The sequence below is a fragment of the Primulina eburnea genome, chromosome 8, assembly GCF_022965805.1.
Source record: "Primulina eburnea isolate SZY01 chromosome 8, ASM2296580v1, whole genome shotgun sequence".
Classification (NCBI taxonomy): domain Eukaryota; kingdom Viridiplantae; phylum Streptophyta; class Magnoliopsida; order Lamiales; family Gesneriaceae; genus Primulina; species Primulina eburnea.
In genome coordinates, this window is record NC_133108.1 from 1,043,481 (window position 1) to 1,057,007 (window position 13,527).

General features: G+C 31.5%; 1 protein-coding gene across 3 annotated transcripts; it reads left to right on the forward strand.

Moving 5' to 3' along the window:
• The first annotated feature begins 1,614 nt into the window (after nucleotides 1-1,614).
• LOC140838213 (putative F-box/LRR-repeat protein At4g15060) lies at nucleotides 1,615-4,951 on the forward strand. 3 transcript variants are annotated; one of them, XM_073204360.1, is made up of 5 exons: nucleotides 1,615-1,678; nucleotides 1,766-1,878; nucleotides 3,325-4,203; nucleotides 4,291-4,431; nucleotides 4,510-4,951. In XM_073204360.1, exons 3-5 carry the CDS (start codon nucleotides 3,325-3,327, stop codon nucleotides 4,816-4,818), a joined length of 1,329 nt encoding a protein of 442 aa, XP_073060461.1. In that variant the 5' UTR covers nucleotides 1,615-1,678; nucleotides 1,766-1,878; the 3' UTR covers nucleotides 4,819-4,951. The 3 variants fall into 3 exon arrangements, with proteins under 3 accessions (XP_073060461.1, XP_073060459.1, XP_073060460.1); XM_073204358.1 differs by having other exon boundaries at nucleotides 1,655-1,678; nucleotides 1,795-1,878; XM_073204359.1 differs by having other exon boundaries at nucleotides 1,657-1,678; nucleotides 3,318-4,203; nucleotides 4,510-4,949.
• Nucleotides 4,952-13,527: the final 8,576 nt, after the last annotated feature.

A 13,527-nucleotide genomic window follows, 5' to 3' on the forward strand; every position in this document is an offset into this window, starting at 1 on the left:
CGTTTCCGGCCGGCCGGCCGCCGCGAAGGGGAAGGGCAAGTTTGTCTTTTCATCAAAAAATTCAAAATTATCCTACACTTAAAAATCTTACCAAACATAATATTATTTTACACCATATATTACAATCCTACCACAATCATTTTCTTTATCATTTACATACTAATCATTAAGTTATCCTATCCTTCCAACCAAACGTAGCCTAAGAGTTTAAACGAACCGAACAATTCAAGAGCTTTTCGAGCCGTCTCGAAAAATATATTATTTTTATTTGAACTCATCCAGTTCGGCTTTTTTTTAGCCAAATTCGAGCCTAAATTATTGTTCGATATTTGCGAGCCTTAATGTTTTATTAATATAAAATAATTGTACATTAAAAAAATAAATTTCGAGTCTTTCAAATACTTATTATCGAGCAATAATTCAAATAGTTCGTGAACATGTTCAAATATTTTTAGCCAAACTCGAACTCGAGTTTTTATTTGAATTTTAGCCAAAAGTTATAGAATTTTCGAACTTCGAATCGAGCTCGAACACGAATAGAACTAATTCGAGCCTTCGAAATTTCGATACGATTCAGTTCGTTTACACATCTCGTTGAACACGTTAACTTTTGGGCATGGATCAGAGCAGGTTTCAGAAGGGACCGAATGGGTCTCGATTCCTCCGTAATTACAAGGGGTTGGGTATCGGGTCTTGCCGAACCTGGCCCATTTCCATCCCTATCAAAGATCACTCAAAAAATCGTACAACAAGTGAGAATTGTCATGCACAGAGAAAAATTAACCTATACAATTAGCTTCGGAATTGGAACCAAAAATTCAGTTGAGATTTTGAACCCACAGAGACAGTATATTTATGCTTTCAAAAAATTAAGTAATATATAAATCCGCTAAGCAAATTAATTATACGAGGAAAAAAAATCTATGGGACTGCACTCCAAAGCGGAAAAAATATACAGATTTACCAAAACTAACTACAACTTGAGCCTCGCTTAAACGAAGGAGGCACTTAACTTAAAGAAACAAAAACAAAGAATCGCCTCGAATTTACTCATAACTATAATATCTAATCCACTTTAACAATTCAAATTTAACATATTATCTCTACCGATTACATATTTAATATAATTGCAATATCATTATCTAAATAATAATTTAAAACTATAAAAAAATTTATGAATCAACACAATCTATTAATGATCATGATTCATATAAATAAAAGTCATTATTTTACATACATATCAGGTATGTGTCGTTCACTAGTATATATAAAATTTTAATCGGTTTAACTTGTAAAACTAAACTAAATTAACTGATATTTTTTTAATTAAAAAAATAAAGCCAAACTACCGATTTAACCGAACCAAATTTTCGATTTAAATAATTGTCATATTTAGTTTATAAAATTGATTTTTATGTTAATTTCTATGTTAAATATTATTGATATAACGTGAGAATTTTGGGTTAAAAATATTAAATCGCCGACTTATTTTGTAATCAGATAATGACCAATTAAAATGTGATAGCACTTACAGAACAGATGTGTATTAATTTATTTAATATTGATTATTGACAGTATATATATCCGGCATAAAGAAGAGTTTTTGGGGGAAAACCGTGGACAACCGCCCAAGCTCCGTCGTTTTCTTTTCCGGACGGTGCACTCTCCGATGACCCTGGTATTAGATGATTTAAGTTTCTAACCACGTCTTATTTTATTTGGGAATCAGAGCAGACATATTAAACTTGAGCTATTCTTTTACGAGGTCTACGTTTTGTGCTTCGATTTGGACAGAATTCTACTCTCAAGTACAAAAAAAGTCACCCTTTCTCCGCCGCCCAAGCTCCGTTGTTTTCTTTTCCGATCAGGACGACCCTGGTATGCTTTTATCATTTGAAATTATATGAAGATAATATGTTAAATCTGTGGCCTCGATTGTTTTCCATAGGGAGATTGCATGCGGGTGGGGGAACTTTAACAGATATTTCGTTCAAATTTAACATATTAAATTTTACAAAAACAAGGTTTTGTATAATTGCATGATAATAATTTTTATAAATTTTAAGTGGGGTGTATTCAATTCAGAGTTTTGATGACTTTTAATGATTTTTTTAAATGATAGACTTTTATGGATTTGATAAATTTTTATTGACTTTTATAGAATCTAACAGATTTATAAACATATTTATGTGGATTTATGTGAACTTTTTTGCAAGATTTTTATAGACTTTTGTGGATTTTTTTTTACAAAATTTTATAAATTTTGTACTTAACATGTGATTTTTTTTTATTAATTTCTTTGAAACAATAATTAATTGACATATATAACATATTCAGTTTGAAATTATTTTCAATATTTATATTAATAAATAAATTTATTTATTTAAAAATTAAATTGTTTAATCCTTACATGTGTATATATGTGGGTTTATATGTATGTTTGTAAATTTTTTAAAATACATCAACTGATTAACATGCAACCTTCTTTTTAAATTGATTATATACATGTGAAAATAATATTATTTATTATTGTGTGAATATAATTTTGTATAAAAATATCATAGCGTAAATATTAATTGAAAATATTAAAATGAATTTAAAAAATTATGGTTGTTACGAGACTATTTAATTATTAAGAATTAAGCAACATTTTTTTATCATCTTTTATTATTATTGAATATTACATTAATTTGTATAAATCATAAATTAAAAATCACAAAATCAATTCTATAATTCAAAATTTCCCGTTATATTAAAATAAAAAATTATTAAATGAACAATCAGCCAAAAAATGAAAAATTTGAAAAGAAAAAATAAAAATATATACAGAGATACACTTCGAAAATTTGAGAGAGTTATAGAAATAGATGAGAGGAGAGAAGATAGGAAGAGATGTGATGTGAAGCAACAGAGTGAAAAATAAATAGTTTGTGTATGAGTTAGAAGTTTTAAAAATCCATTCAAATCTTTGGGGTGAACCAAATACAATTTTTTACAATTTTTAGTTGTACTTTAGGCTTTAATGTTTGTATGTCAATGAATTCCATGGAGTTATTAAAAGTCCATGGAAAATTTGAATACCTATAGACTTTTATAGAGTTTATAAAAGTCAATATTGAATACCACTTGACTTTTTAAAACTCCATGAAAGTCTATTTTGAATACAACAAGACTTCTATAGAGTATGCAAAAGTCTTGACTCTTGATTGAATACCTCTAGATTTTTAAAATCTATAAAAGTCATTAAAAGTCCATAAATTTCCCAAGTTGAATACACCCCCATAAAAAGTTACTTTCATTTTCATTTGGTTGTACAGAATCAAGATGATGATTGAGAATGAGGTGGTGGACAAAATCAGCGAGTTGCCGGATGATGTTCTTGTTGCCATAATCTCTCGATTAACATGGCAAGAAGCTGTAGCCACCAGCGTCCTATCCACTCGTTGGCGCAACCTATACACCTACGTCTTCCGTCTTAGCTACAACACTCGACATCCATCGGAACAATCAAATTACACATATGTTCAACTATTAGAAGAAAAGGAATTCCCAAAATACATAAAGGAGATTTATGATTTCTTGAATTCAAACAACGGTTGCGGCTTTTTGAAGGAATTCAGGGTGCATTTACCCTGTTTGAAGGGAGCCAATATCAAGACATGGTTTCCATTGCTGCTGGAAAGAGAAGTAGAGAGCATTGACATACGCATGATATATCACACCAAATCTATGCCGGGCTATTACAGTGTTCCCTCTAAGAGTTTGATAAAGAAAAAAGGCGGAGGCTTATGGTCGTTTCCGGGCCTCAAATCACTCAGAATATTATCTCTACACTCGCTTCATGTGGAAGAACGAGATGTTGAGCTATTTGTTTCGAATTGTCCTGTTCTTGAGAACTTGTCCATCGTGGGTTCTTACAAGTTAAAAAAGGTGTCGTTGGTTGGACATTCGAAGTTGAAGCGATTGGATATTTGTTCATCTAGGAAGGCCTCATTAATTGAGGTTCGTGACATGATCAACCTCGTTTCTTTGACGTGTCACAAATTGCATCGTAAGTACTCACTACTCCTCGACAACGTCCCAAAGCTTATTGAGTTCAATTCAGACGACAGGGTACACTTGTTTGACCACATCTTACCTGGAATCTCATCTTGTATTCTAGACCAACTACTGCAAATGGAAGTCCACACGACGGGCAAGACGGTATTTTTTACTATTTGTACTCTAATTAATTGCTATATGTCTTCTTTTAACGTCTTATTGATTGATGATTGTTTCTTCCTTTGGTAGTTCGTATGGACCCCCGCACCCTTATTAAGGAATCTAAAGCACCTCAAGCTTCGATTATCGAATATCGATGGAGGCAAGAGAGTTCATCCATACTTACTTAAGGCTTGGGATTGTCCTAACTTGCAGAAACTTGAACTGAAGGTGCGTGGTTTTACTCTAAAAAAATATATATAGAAGATGTATGACGTGTAAAAATCTAATTTATATGTTAATTTGCAGCTTCTGCGATGGGATTATCAAGTATTTGGTTACAGATATTATCGCCGGTCGAGGATGAGGCTTGAATGGGTTTCATCACCACGCAAAACACAATTCAATCTCAAAGAGGTGACCATCTCGGGGTTTACAGGGTCTATAGATGAGTTGATCTTTACACATTTATTGATCACAGGAGAAGGCATGGGACTGGAACAACTCATTGTCCAACCTTGTGAAGAAACTTATGAAATCCGATGCAAGGCTGCAGCTCTTGCACGATTTCATTTCCCACCAATTATACCAATCTCGGCTAAACTAATAATTATCTAGGAAATACTATATCTATGTCCAATGTATAATCATCCATCCGCCTGGTGATTCATTGGTAAGGTTGATAAACCATCATTAATTTTTGGTATGTTGAATCTGTTGGCTTCTTGCAAGTAAGATTGATATTGTAATTATGAGTAAATTCGGGGTGATTCTCTGTTTTTGTTTCTTTTAAATTAAGTGCCTCCTTCGTTTAGACAAAAACTTGTATGAGACGGTGTCACGAGTCGTATTTTGTGAGACATATATCTTATTCGGGTCATCTAGGAAAATTTTTACTTTTTTGTTAATAGTATTATTGTGAATATCGGTAGGGTTGAACCGTCTCACAGATAAAGATTCGTGAGACCGTCTCACAAGAGACCTACTCCTTCGTTTAAGTGAGGCTCGAGTTTTAGTTAATTTGGTAAATATGTATATTTTTTCCCATTGGGAGTGCAGTCCCAGAGATTTTTTTTCCTCGTATAATTTATGTGCTTGGTGGATTTAAATATCACTTAATTTTTTGAAAGCATAAATATACAGTATTTGTGGGTTCAAATTCTAAACTGAATTTTTGGTTCCAATTCCGACGCTAATTTTATAGGTTAATTTTTCTATGTGCATAAAATTCTCACTTGTTGTACGATTATTTGAGTGATCTTTGATAGGGATGGAAATGGGTTAGGTTCGGCAAGACCCGAGACCCGACCCCTTATAATTATGAAGGAACCGAAACCCACTCGGTCCCTTCTAAAACCCACTCTGATCTATGACCGAAAGTTAACATGTTCCACCAGAGGTGTAAACGAAACGAATCATGTGGAAATTTTGAAGGTTCGAATAAGTTTTATTTGTGTTCGAACTCGATTCGAAGTTCGAAAATTCTATCACTTTTTGCTAAAAATTCGAATAAAAGCTCGAGTTCGAGTTCGGCTCGAAAGATTCAAACATGTTCATGAACTTTTTGAACTATTGCTCGAAAATAAGTACTCGAAAGACTCGAAATTTATTTATTTAATATATAGTAATTTTATATTAATAAAATATTAAGCCTCGTAACTATCGAACAATAATTTAGGCTCGAGTTCGGTTCAAAAAAATCCGAATTGGATGAGTTCAAATACAAATCAAATATTTTTCGACGACTCGAAAAGCTCACGAACTGCTATTTTTGTTTACAATCTTAGGTTCAACTCGTCAAACCTGTTGGACTTGCCGATCATTATGTTCATATTTTTGTAATAAAAAAATTTAATTTTAAATTGGAATGCTTATAACATGAATTGAATAAACAAAAACAAATATTAAAAGCAACAATTCTATGCTCATAAAATATTAATGGGATATTAAAATATATATGAACCATAAAATCTTTTACCCAACTCATGCTCGTTCAGGTACAAAAGTCTAATACCCGCTTACCCAACACATTTAACATTACCAAACGGGTCGGGTTCGGGTACCCATTATACCCCTACACACGTCATCCCTAATCTTTGATGATTGACGGAGAAATGACGCTTTGTGTGGGATGTTTGGTTTGTTTCATTTCAATGGTTCCGGTGCAGCAGCGGTTTTAAATATGTGGTTTTGGGCTCCATTTTGATTTATATTGACTAATAAATTCCTCATCTGATATTGATTTAAATTTTATTTAACTTTGTGCTTTTGGGTGGAGTTGGGGTGTGGTTTGGGTTGAGTTTTGTGCTTTTGGGTGGAGTTGGGGCGTGGTCGAGCGTGTGGAGTAATTGGAGTTTGGGTTGAGTTTTGTGCTTTTGAGTTGAGTTCAGGTATATTTTTGGTGGAGTGGGTGGTGGAGTGGATCGAGTGGGTGGATTTTGAGGTTTGAGGTTTAGAGTATAGGGTTTAGGTCGAGTTTAGTTCTAATAAATAATTTGAGTGGAGGTTGAATCTAATTGCTAAAAATGTTAATACATAAATAATTTATATTTATATTAAACATTTTAATATGAGATTAATAATAAAAATTGATAATCAAAAGATACTGTAAAAAAAAAAATTAATTGTAAAAATTAAAATTGTTTTGTGTTATAGTAAAAAATTGGGTCGAGACTCGACCCAAACATCAAGCATCGACCCACCACGTGGGTCGAGTTCTTTACAAGCTCGACCCAATGTTAAGCTTCGACCCAAAATTTGTTCTGCGTGTGATGTGTGTCGAAATCGATTTATTTAGGATAAGCAACAGGTCGAACAAGAAACTAACAAATAGATTTACACTCGAAAAAAATGCTAATCGTGAGTCGAGTTCGGCCCAATAAAAAATTAGTGGTAAAAATCAAAATAATAAGTTGAATCAATATTTTTTCATCATGTATGCATGAAGTTTTCTATTGACTATTCTTGGTTAATTTCTCCATAGAACAGTTAAATTTATTTGTACGACTAATTAATTAAGTAAATATTAACAATTATTAAGGAGAGGTGACACAATCGATCGGTACACTATTATCATAAATTACAAATAGAAATGACAATCATTTTGGGAAGCAAATGGAAGTGATTTTAGTCTTTTTATTTAAACTAAGTTTGATAGAAAACTTTTATGTATAAAGCTTCAATATAATTTATTTAAATGGAATTAAATGCCAATATATATTTTCGTTTAATGAAAAACGTAGAAAAATATATGTACTGGTTTAACACTTTAAGTTGATCTATTTAATCAATTAATTATCAATTTCAATTAACTTTGATCAATTCTTCATTGGTGAAAAGTTATCGTGCAAGAATCACAAGTATTTTGCAAAATGTAGAATTAATTTTAGATGAAATTTAAAAAAATGATGTATTGGTGTGGAACAAGTATGCTCAATATATGAGTTTTGATATGATAAACATTCACCAACAAGTTGTCTAATTTTTTGTTTGGTCAACTAAATTTTCAAATTTTGGTTTTGATACATTAACTTTTAATTTTCAGTTACTTTGGTCTAAATTCTGACGTGTCAACTAAAAATGCTGATGTGACATTGCAAAATGCTAACGTGTAATCGGAAATTGATGATGTTTCTGATACCAAGTCAACATTTGGACCAAATAGACAAAATTTGAAAGTTAATGTACCAAATCAAAAATTGATTTTCAACACTAGATTATATTTAAGGGCTTATTAGTGTCCAAAATTTAAAATCTGGTGTCACAAAAGGAGTGTTTGAGAGAGTTTTGCTTATTTAAAAGATATTATTTTGAAATTGGCGAGATACCATTATTTATGTACAAAAAATTTTGAGAGATGGTCTAACGAGTCAATTTTGTGAGACAAATATCCTATTTGAGTCATGCATGAAAAAATATTACTTTTTATTCCAAAAGAATTATATATTATTTTAAATATGAACATAGTTAACCGTATCACGGATAAAGATCTTTGAGATCGTCTCACAAGTGACCTAGATTATTTAAGATACTTTTTCCTATTACACAAAACCCACTTTTTTACAAGCTCGTGAATATGTTTTTTGTCGAACCCAACCCATTTCCTTCCCTATCAAAGATCACTAAAATAATCGTACAAGAAGTGAAAATTTTTATTTTTTACGCACATAGAAAAGTTAACCTATAAAATTATCGTTGGAATTGGAACCAAAAATTCAGTTGAGATTTTGAACCCACATATACAATATATTTATGCTTTCAAAAAATTAAGTAATATATAAATCCATCAAGCGAATAAATTATACTAGGAAAAAAATTATCTGGGACTGCAATCCAAAGGGGAAAAAAATATATAGATTTAACAAAATTAACTAAAACTTGAGCCTCGCTTAAAGGAAGAGGCACTTAACTTAAAAGAAACAAAAACAGAGAATCACCTCGAATTTACTCATATCTATCATATCTAATCCACTTTGAAAATTCAAATTTAACATATTATCTCTAAGATTACATATTTAATATAATTGCAGAGTGGGTCTTATGTGAGACTGTCTCACGGATCTTAATCTGTGAGACGGGTCAACTCTACCCACATTCACAATAAAAAAATAATACTTTTAGCATGAAAAATAATATTTTTTCATGGATGACCCAAATAAGATATCCGTCTCACAAATATGACCCGTGAAATCGTCTCACACAAGTTTTTGTCATAATTGCAATATCATTATCTAAATAATAATTTACAACTATAACAAAATTTTTTGAATCAACACAATCTATTGACGATCATGATTCATATAACTAAAAGTCATTATTTTATATACATCGAGTATGCGTCGTTCATTAATATATATAAAATTTTAATCGGTTTAACTTGATATATATAAAACTAAACTAAATTAACTAATATTTTTATAAAAAATATTTTACTAGTTATAAAAATCTATTTTACTAAATTTGTGTATCATCTTATCACTATCATTTCCACTTTCCAAAAATTTTAAAACTAATAAAATATTTTTGCAATATTTATCCAAATTTTAGAATTTTTAAATTATAATTTCCTTATATAAAAAATCATTTAAGGAAGCATTAAATTTAAAATAAAAAAATCACCACAAAATATAACATATGCGAAAATTTATTATTATTAATAATATATAGGCAACTTATACTAACCTAATGTGTTCATGATATAATTTTGACTTTTGAGTTTTCCGAAAATATTCTATCTTTTCTTATTTTTGAATTTTAAAAAATTAGCATAATCAGTTTCGTGTATAAAACAAATTATTAAGAAAATTAGATTTTAAAATTTCGAGTCTCCAAATATATTATATTTGTAAAAAAGTTTTTGACTTGGATATTTACTTCCAGCGAAGGCCACCCTTTCTCCGCCGTGGACAACCGCCCAAGCTCCGTCGTTTTCTCTTCCGGACGTTGCACTCTCCGACGATTCTGGTATTAGATGATTTAAGTTTCTAACCACGTCACTTTTTGCTTATTTTCTTTGGGTATCAGAACAGACATATTAAACTTGATCTGTTCTTTTGCGAGGTTTTCGTTTTGTGCTTCGATTTGGACAGAATTCTATTCTCAAGTACAAAAAAGTCACCCTTTCTCCGCCGCCCAAGCTCCGTCGTTTTCTTTTTCCGGTCAGGACAACCCTGGTATGCTTTTATCATTTGAAATTATATGAAGATAATATGCTAAATCTGTGGCCTCGATTGTTTTCAGTCTTCCATTGGGAGAGTGCATGTGGCTGGGGGAACTTTAACAGATCTTTCTTTCAAATTTAACATATTAAATTTTACAAAAAAAAAAAAAAAGGGTTTTGTATAATTGCATGATAATAATTTTTATAAATTTTAAGTTTTCTGGTTTTGGTTCAAATTTAAATTGCATCCGTAAAAGTGTTTTTCGAAGATAAGAGACAGAGCATGGGTGGTTACCGCCACCTCCTTCAACTTGTGCTCCATTTAAATTTTCTTATAAAATTTTATATTTTAAATCTTTTGGTGGTTCTCAATTCTCCTCCGTCTATGAAAATTTGTAACTCTCAATTCTCCTTGACTTTTCTTAAGTGATTCTCAAATTTCAATCTCTTCTCCATTATCTATTCGGCCAATCACCCATATGCCATTATCCAGTAAAAGATTCAACGAAAAGTAAACATAACAACATAAAAAAACAAATTAAGTAAACATTAGATACAAAGTGTTCGAGTTAATTTTCTATAGAAAGTTCGATTATCTATGGGTTCTAATATATTTTAAATATTTTGTTAGGTGTTATTTGTCTAGCTCTCAATAGAGAAAAAGGAAAACTAAACAAGAAACATTATTTCAAAGCTTTTTTTTTTTTTCAATTTTTCTCGACCTCAATTTGAATATTTACTCTCTATTTGGACAAGTACTTATAAAAAGTTACTTTCATTTTCATTTGGCTGTACAGAATCAAGATGATGATTGAGAATGAGTTGGTGGACAAAATCAGTGAGTTGCCTGATGATGTTCTTGTTGCCATAATCTCTCGATTAACATGGCAAGAAGCTATAGCCACAAGCGTCCTATCCACTCGTTGGCGCAACCTATACACCTACATCGTCCGTCTTAGCTACAACACTAGACATCCATCGGAACAATCAAATTACACATATGTTCAACTATTAGAAGAAAAGGAATTCCCAAAATACATAAAGGAGATTTATTGGTAAGGTTGATAAACCATAATTAATTTTTGGTATGTTAAATATGTTGGTTTTTGCAAGTAAAATTGAGTTCCTCTGCAAAATTAGTAGATGGTAGATTAATACCTCATTTCGGTGCGGGGCTTTATTCTCGTCAGGATTTTTAGTAACAACATTTCCATTATATTCCAGTGTTAATTGTTTTTTAAGTGCGTTCTTCAACAAGTGGAATTTATACCTTGATCGAATTGATACATGAGAAAGATTCAAACTTTGCGACATCAAGACCATTATTTGTACAAGGATCTAGGACCATGAATTCTCATTAAACCACAACTGAATAAATATACTAAGACGGGATTCACCTTCTGCACCTTGCAATTAAGGAACTTAAAAATATATGCCGAGAACCATATTTTGAACCGGAAACATCAATATGTATAACCTACATAGAAAGATCACACGAGTTCTTGGCATAGACCTCTTTTGTCAGGGGCTTATTGCATAACACTGAATTGCAATTCAATACCTCATGAAGCGTGGTAGGCGTTTGTGTTTTTGGATTTTCCACATACTTTTTCATTCGAAAGATCTCTATGGAAAACAATACTAATGTATTGGAATATGCCCTTAAGATCATATTTTTCTATGCAACAAATATATATTTCTGACTTTTTTTAAAAAAAAATTGTTTTGTATTTTTAGTGTTTGTTTTCTGTTGTTTGGGGTGAGGTCATGAAATTTGTAGTTTCAAGACCTCCAAAGATATAGCATTTAATAAATATATAGATAATAGAACGATTTGCAAAATTATAACCGCAACAAAGTCTCAACTTTCAGCTACTAGGTCTATGATACAAAAGATTCATAAAAATGGGATGGATCCTCTAACCCTATGTTTTTACAATTAATAGTGTCACGCCCCGAAACCGTAGTTAGTCGATATCGACATTTCTCAACAATCACATAATCGTTAAACAACAAGTCTCGTAGTACAGTATACAACAAAAACCAATTTATTTCTCATAATCAACAAAAAAAATCGACTTTACAACTTTAATACCAAACTAAACTGATTAAAAATGTTTTAATAGTACGGAAGCGTTAAATATAAACTAATTTTTAAAACTTCTGGGATAAATCGAGATCTTTTACTATCCCCAAAATTGGTCTTGCTCAAATTCATCCATTTGTTCTTCATTCTTATCTGGGTAAGGAGGAAGTAAGTGATGAATATTTTGGGAAATACTCGATAAGTGGGGGTCGTTCGAGACATATAACAAAAAACACATATATTTGAATTCAAATTGTACATAGCAAATCATAACTTGAATCATAATGGATACTCATACTTTATAATCGTAACATATCATGCTCGTATAAGATATTCGTTTAGCATACTCATATAGCATGCTTGTTTAGCACTGAAAGTCATCTCATTTTCATGGTTTCCTGATATCAGTCTCCTATATGTTAATCTTCTAAGGAGTGGAACCATGTCCAATATGTTAATCCTCTATGGAGTGGGGCCGTACAAAGATTACCATCCTACCGTATAAGGGTCATAGTTTGAAAATCCTTTCCCATAACCAATCGAATCCTACCAGTGCTTTGAATATATAATATGACAAATCTTGAAGAAAATATATCATGAACAAAGAATTATGCTCGAACGAACTTTCAAAAACGAAATAATTCATACGCAACATATTTTTAAACAAGCCCATTTACGAAGAACAAGTATGCAAATTATAATATATCAAAAACCCACTTACCTTAGACATAGAAGAAACGTGAAGAACTCGAAAATCATAGAAGAATCATGCAACCGACACCTCGAAAACGCAGCAGTATATCGACCGAAAAATCAGCCGCCTTGTGAAATTACTTGCGCCTTAATTAACTGTTGGATCGGGCTTAAACTTTTCCAGTACCTTTATAAGTACATCAAATAAATTATGAATATGAGCAGTTTTTTTTCGAAACTATAAACAAAAAAACTGACCGTTGGATTTGACCGAATTTTAGATATGTTATTCGAAACTTATCGAAGCATATTCGGAACGGTGGAGATTGGATTCCGAGTAACTGGGCGAGAGAAACAAATTTCTGAACTTGGACATAATTTTGATGACTCGTTCAGAATTTTGGTAATCAAAATTTCGAAAAGCACTTAAATATCACGCCCCGGGACCGGGGTTATGACACTTGCATTATTTAACAACCACACGATCGAAAAACAACCAACCTCGTAATATACTATAAACCAAAACCAGTTTATTATCATAAATTTTCTAAAAGTTCATTTTCTTTACAACTCGATAAAATAGGAACATGTGGAAGTTTTTACAATAAATAAACGACGAATTGACGAACTAATTAAATTTCTCGATTTCACCAGCCCCGAACTGGTCTTGTTCCTCTTCCTCGACATGTTCTTCTGATTTATCTGGAGAGGGTAGAGTAAGGGGAGTGAGTGATATGGTCGTCACTCAGTAAGGAGGCGCCATTCGAGTACAACATAAAAATATTACACAATTTTCGAAAATAACACATAAACATATCATGATTTTCATAACATATCATCATATTCATATCATAACAGCACTGCTATTCTTCCATCTTATATGGTTTAC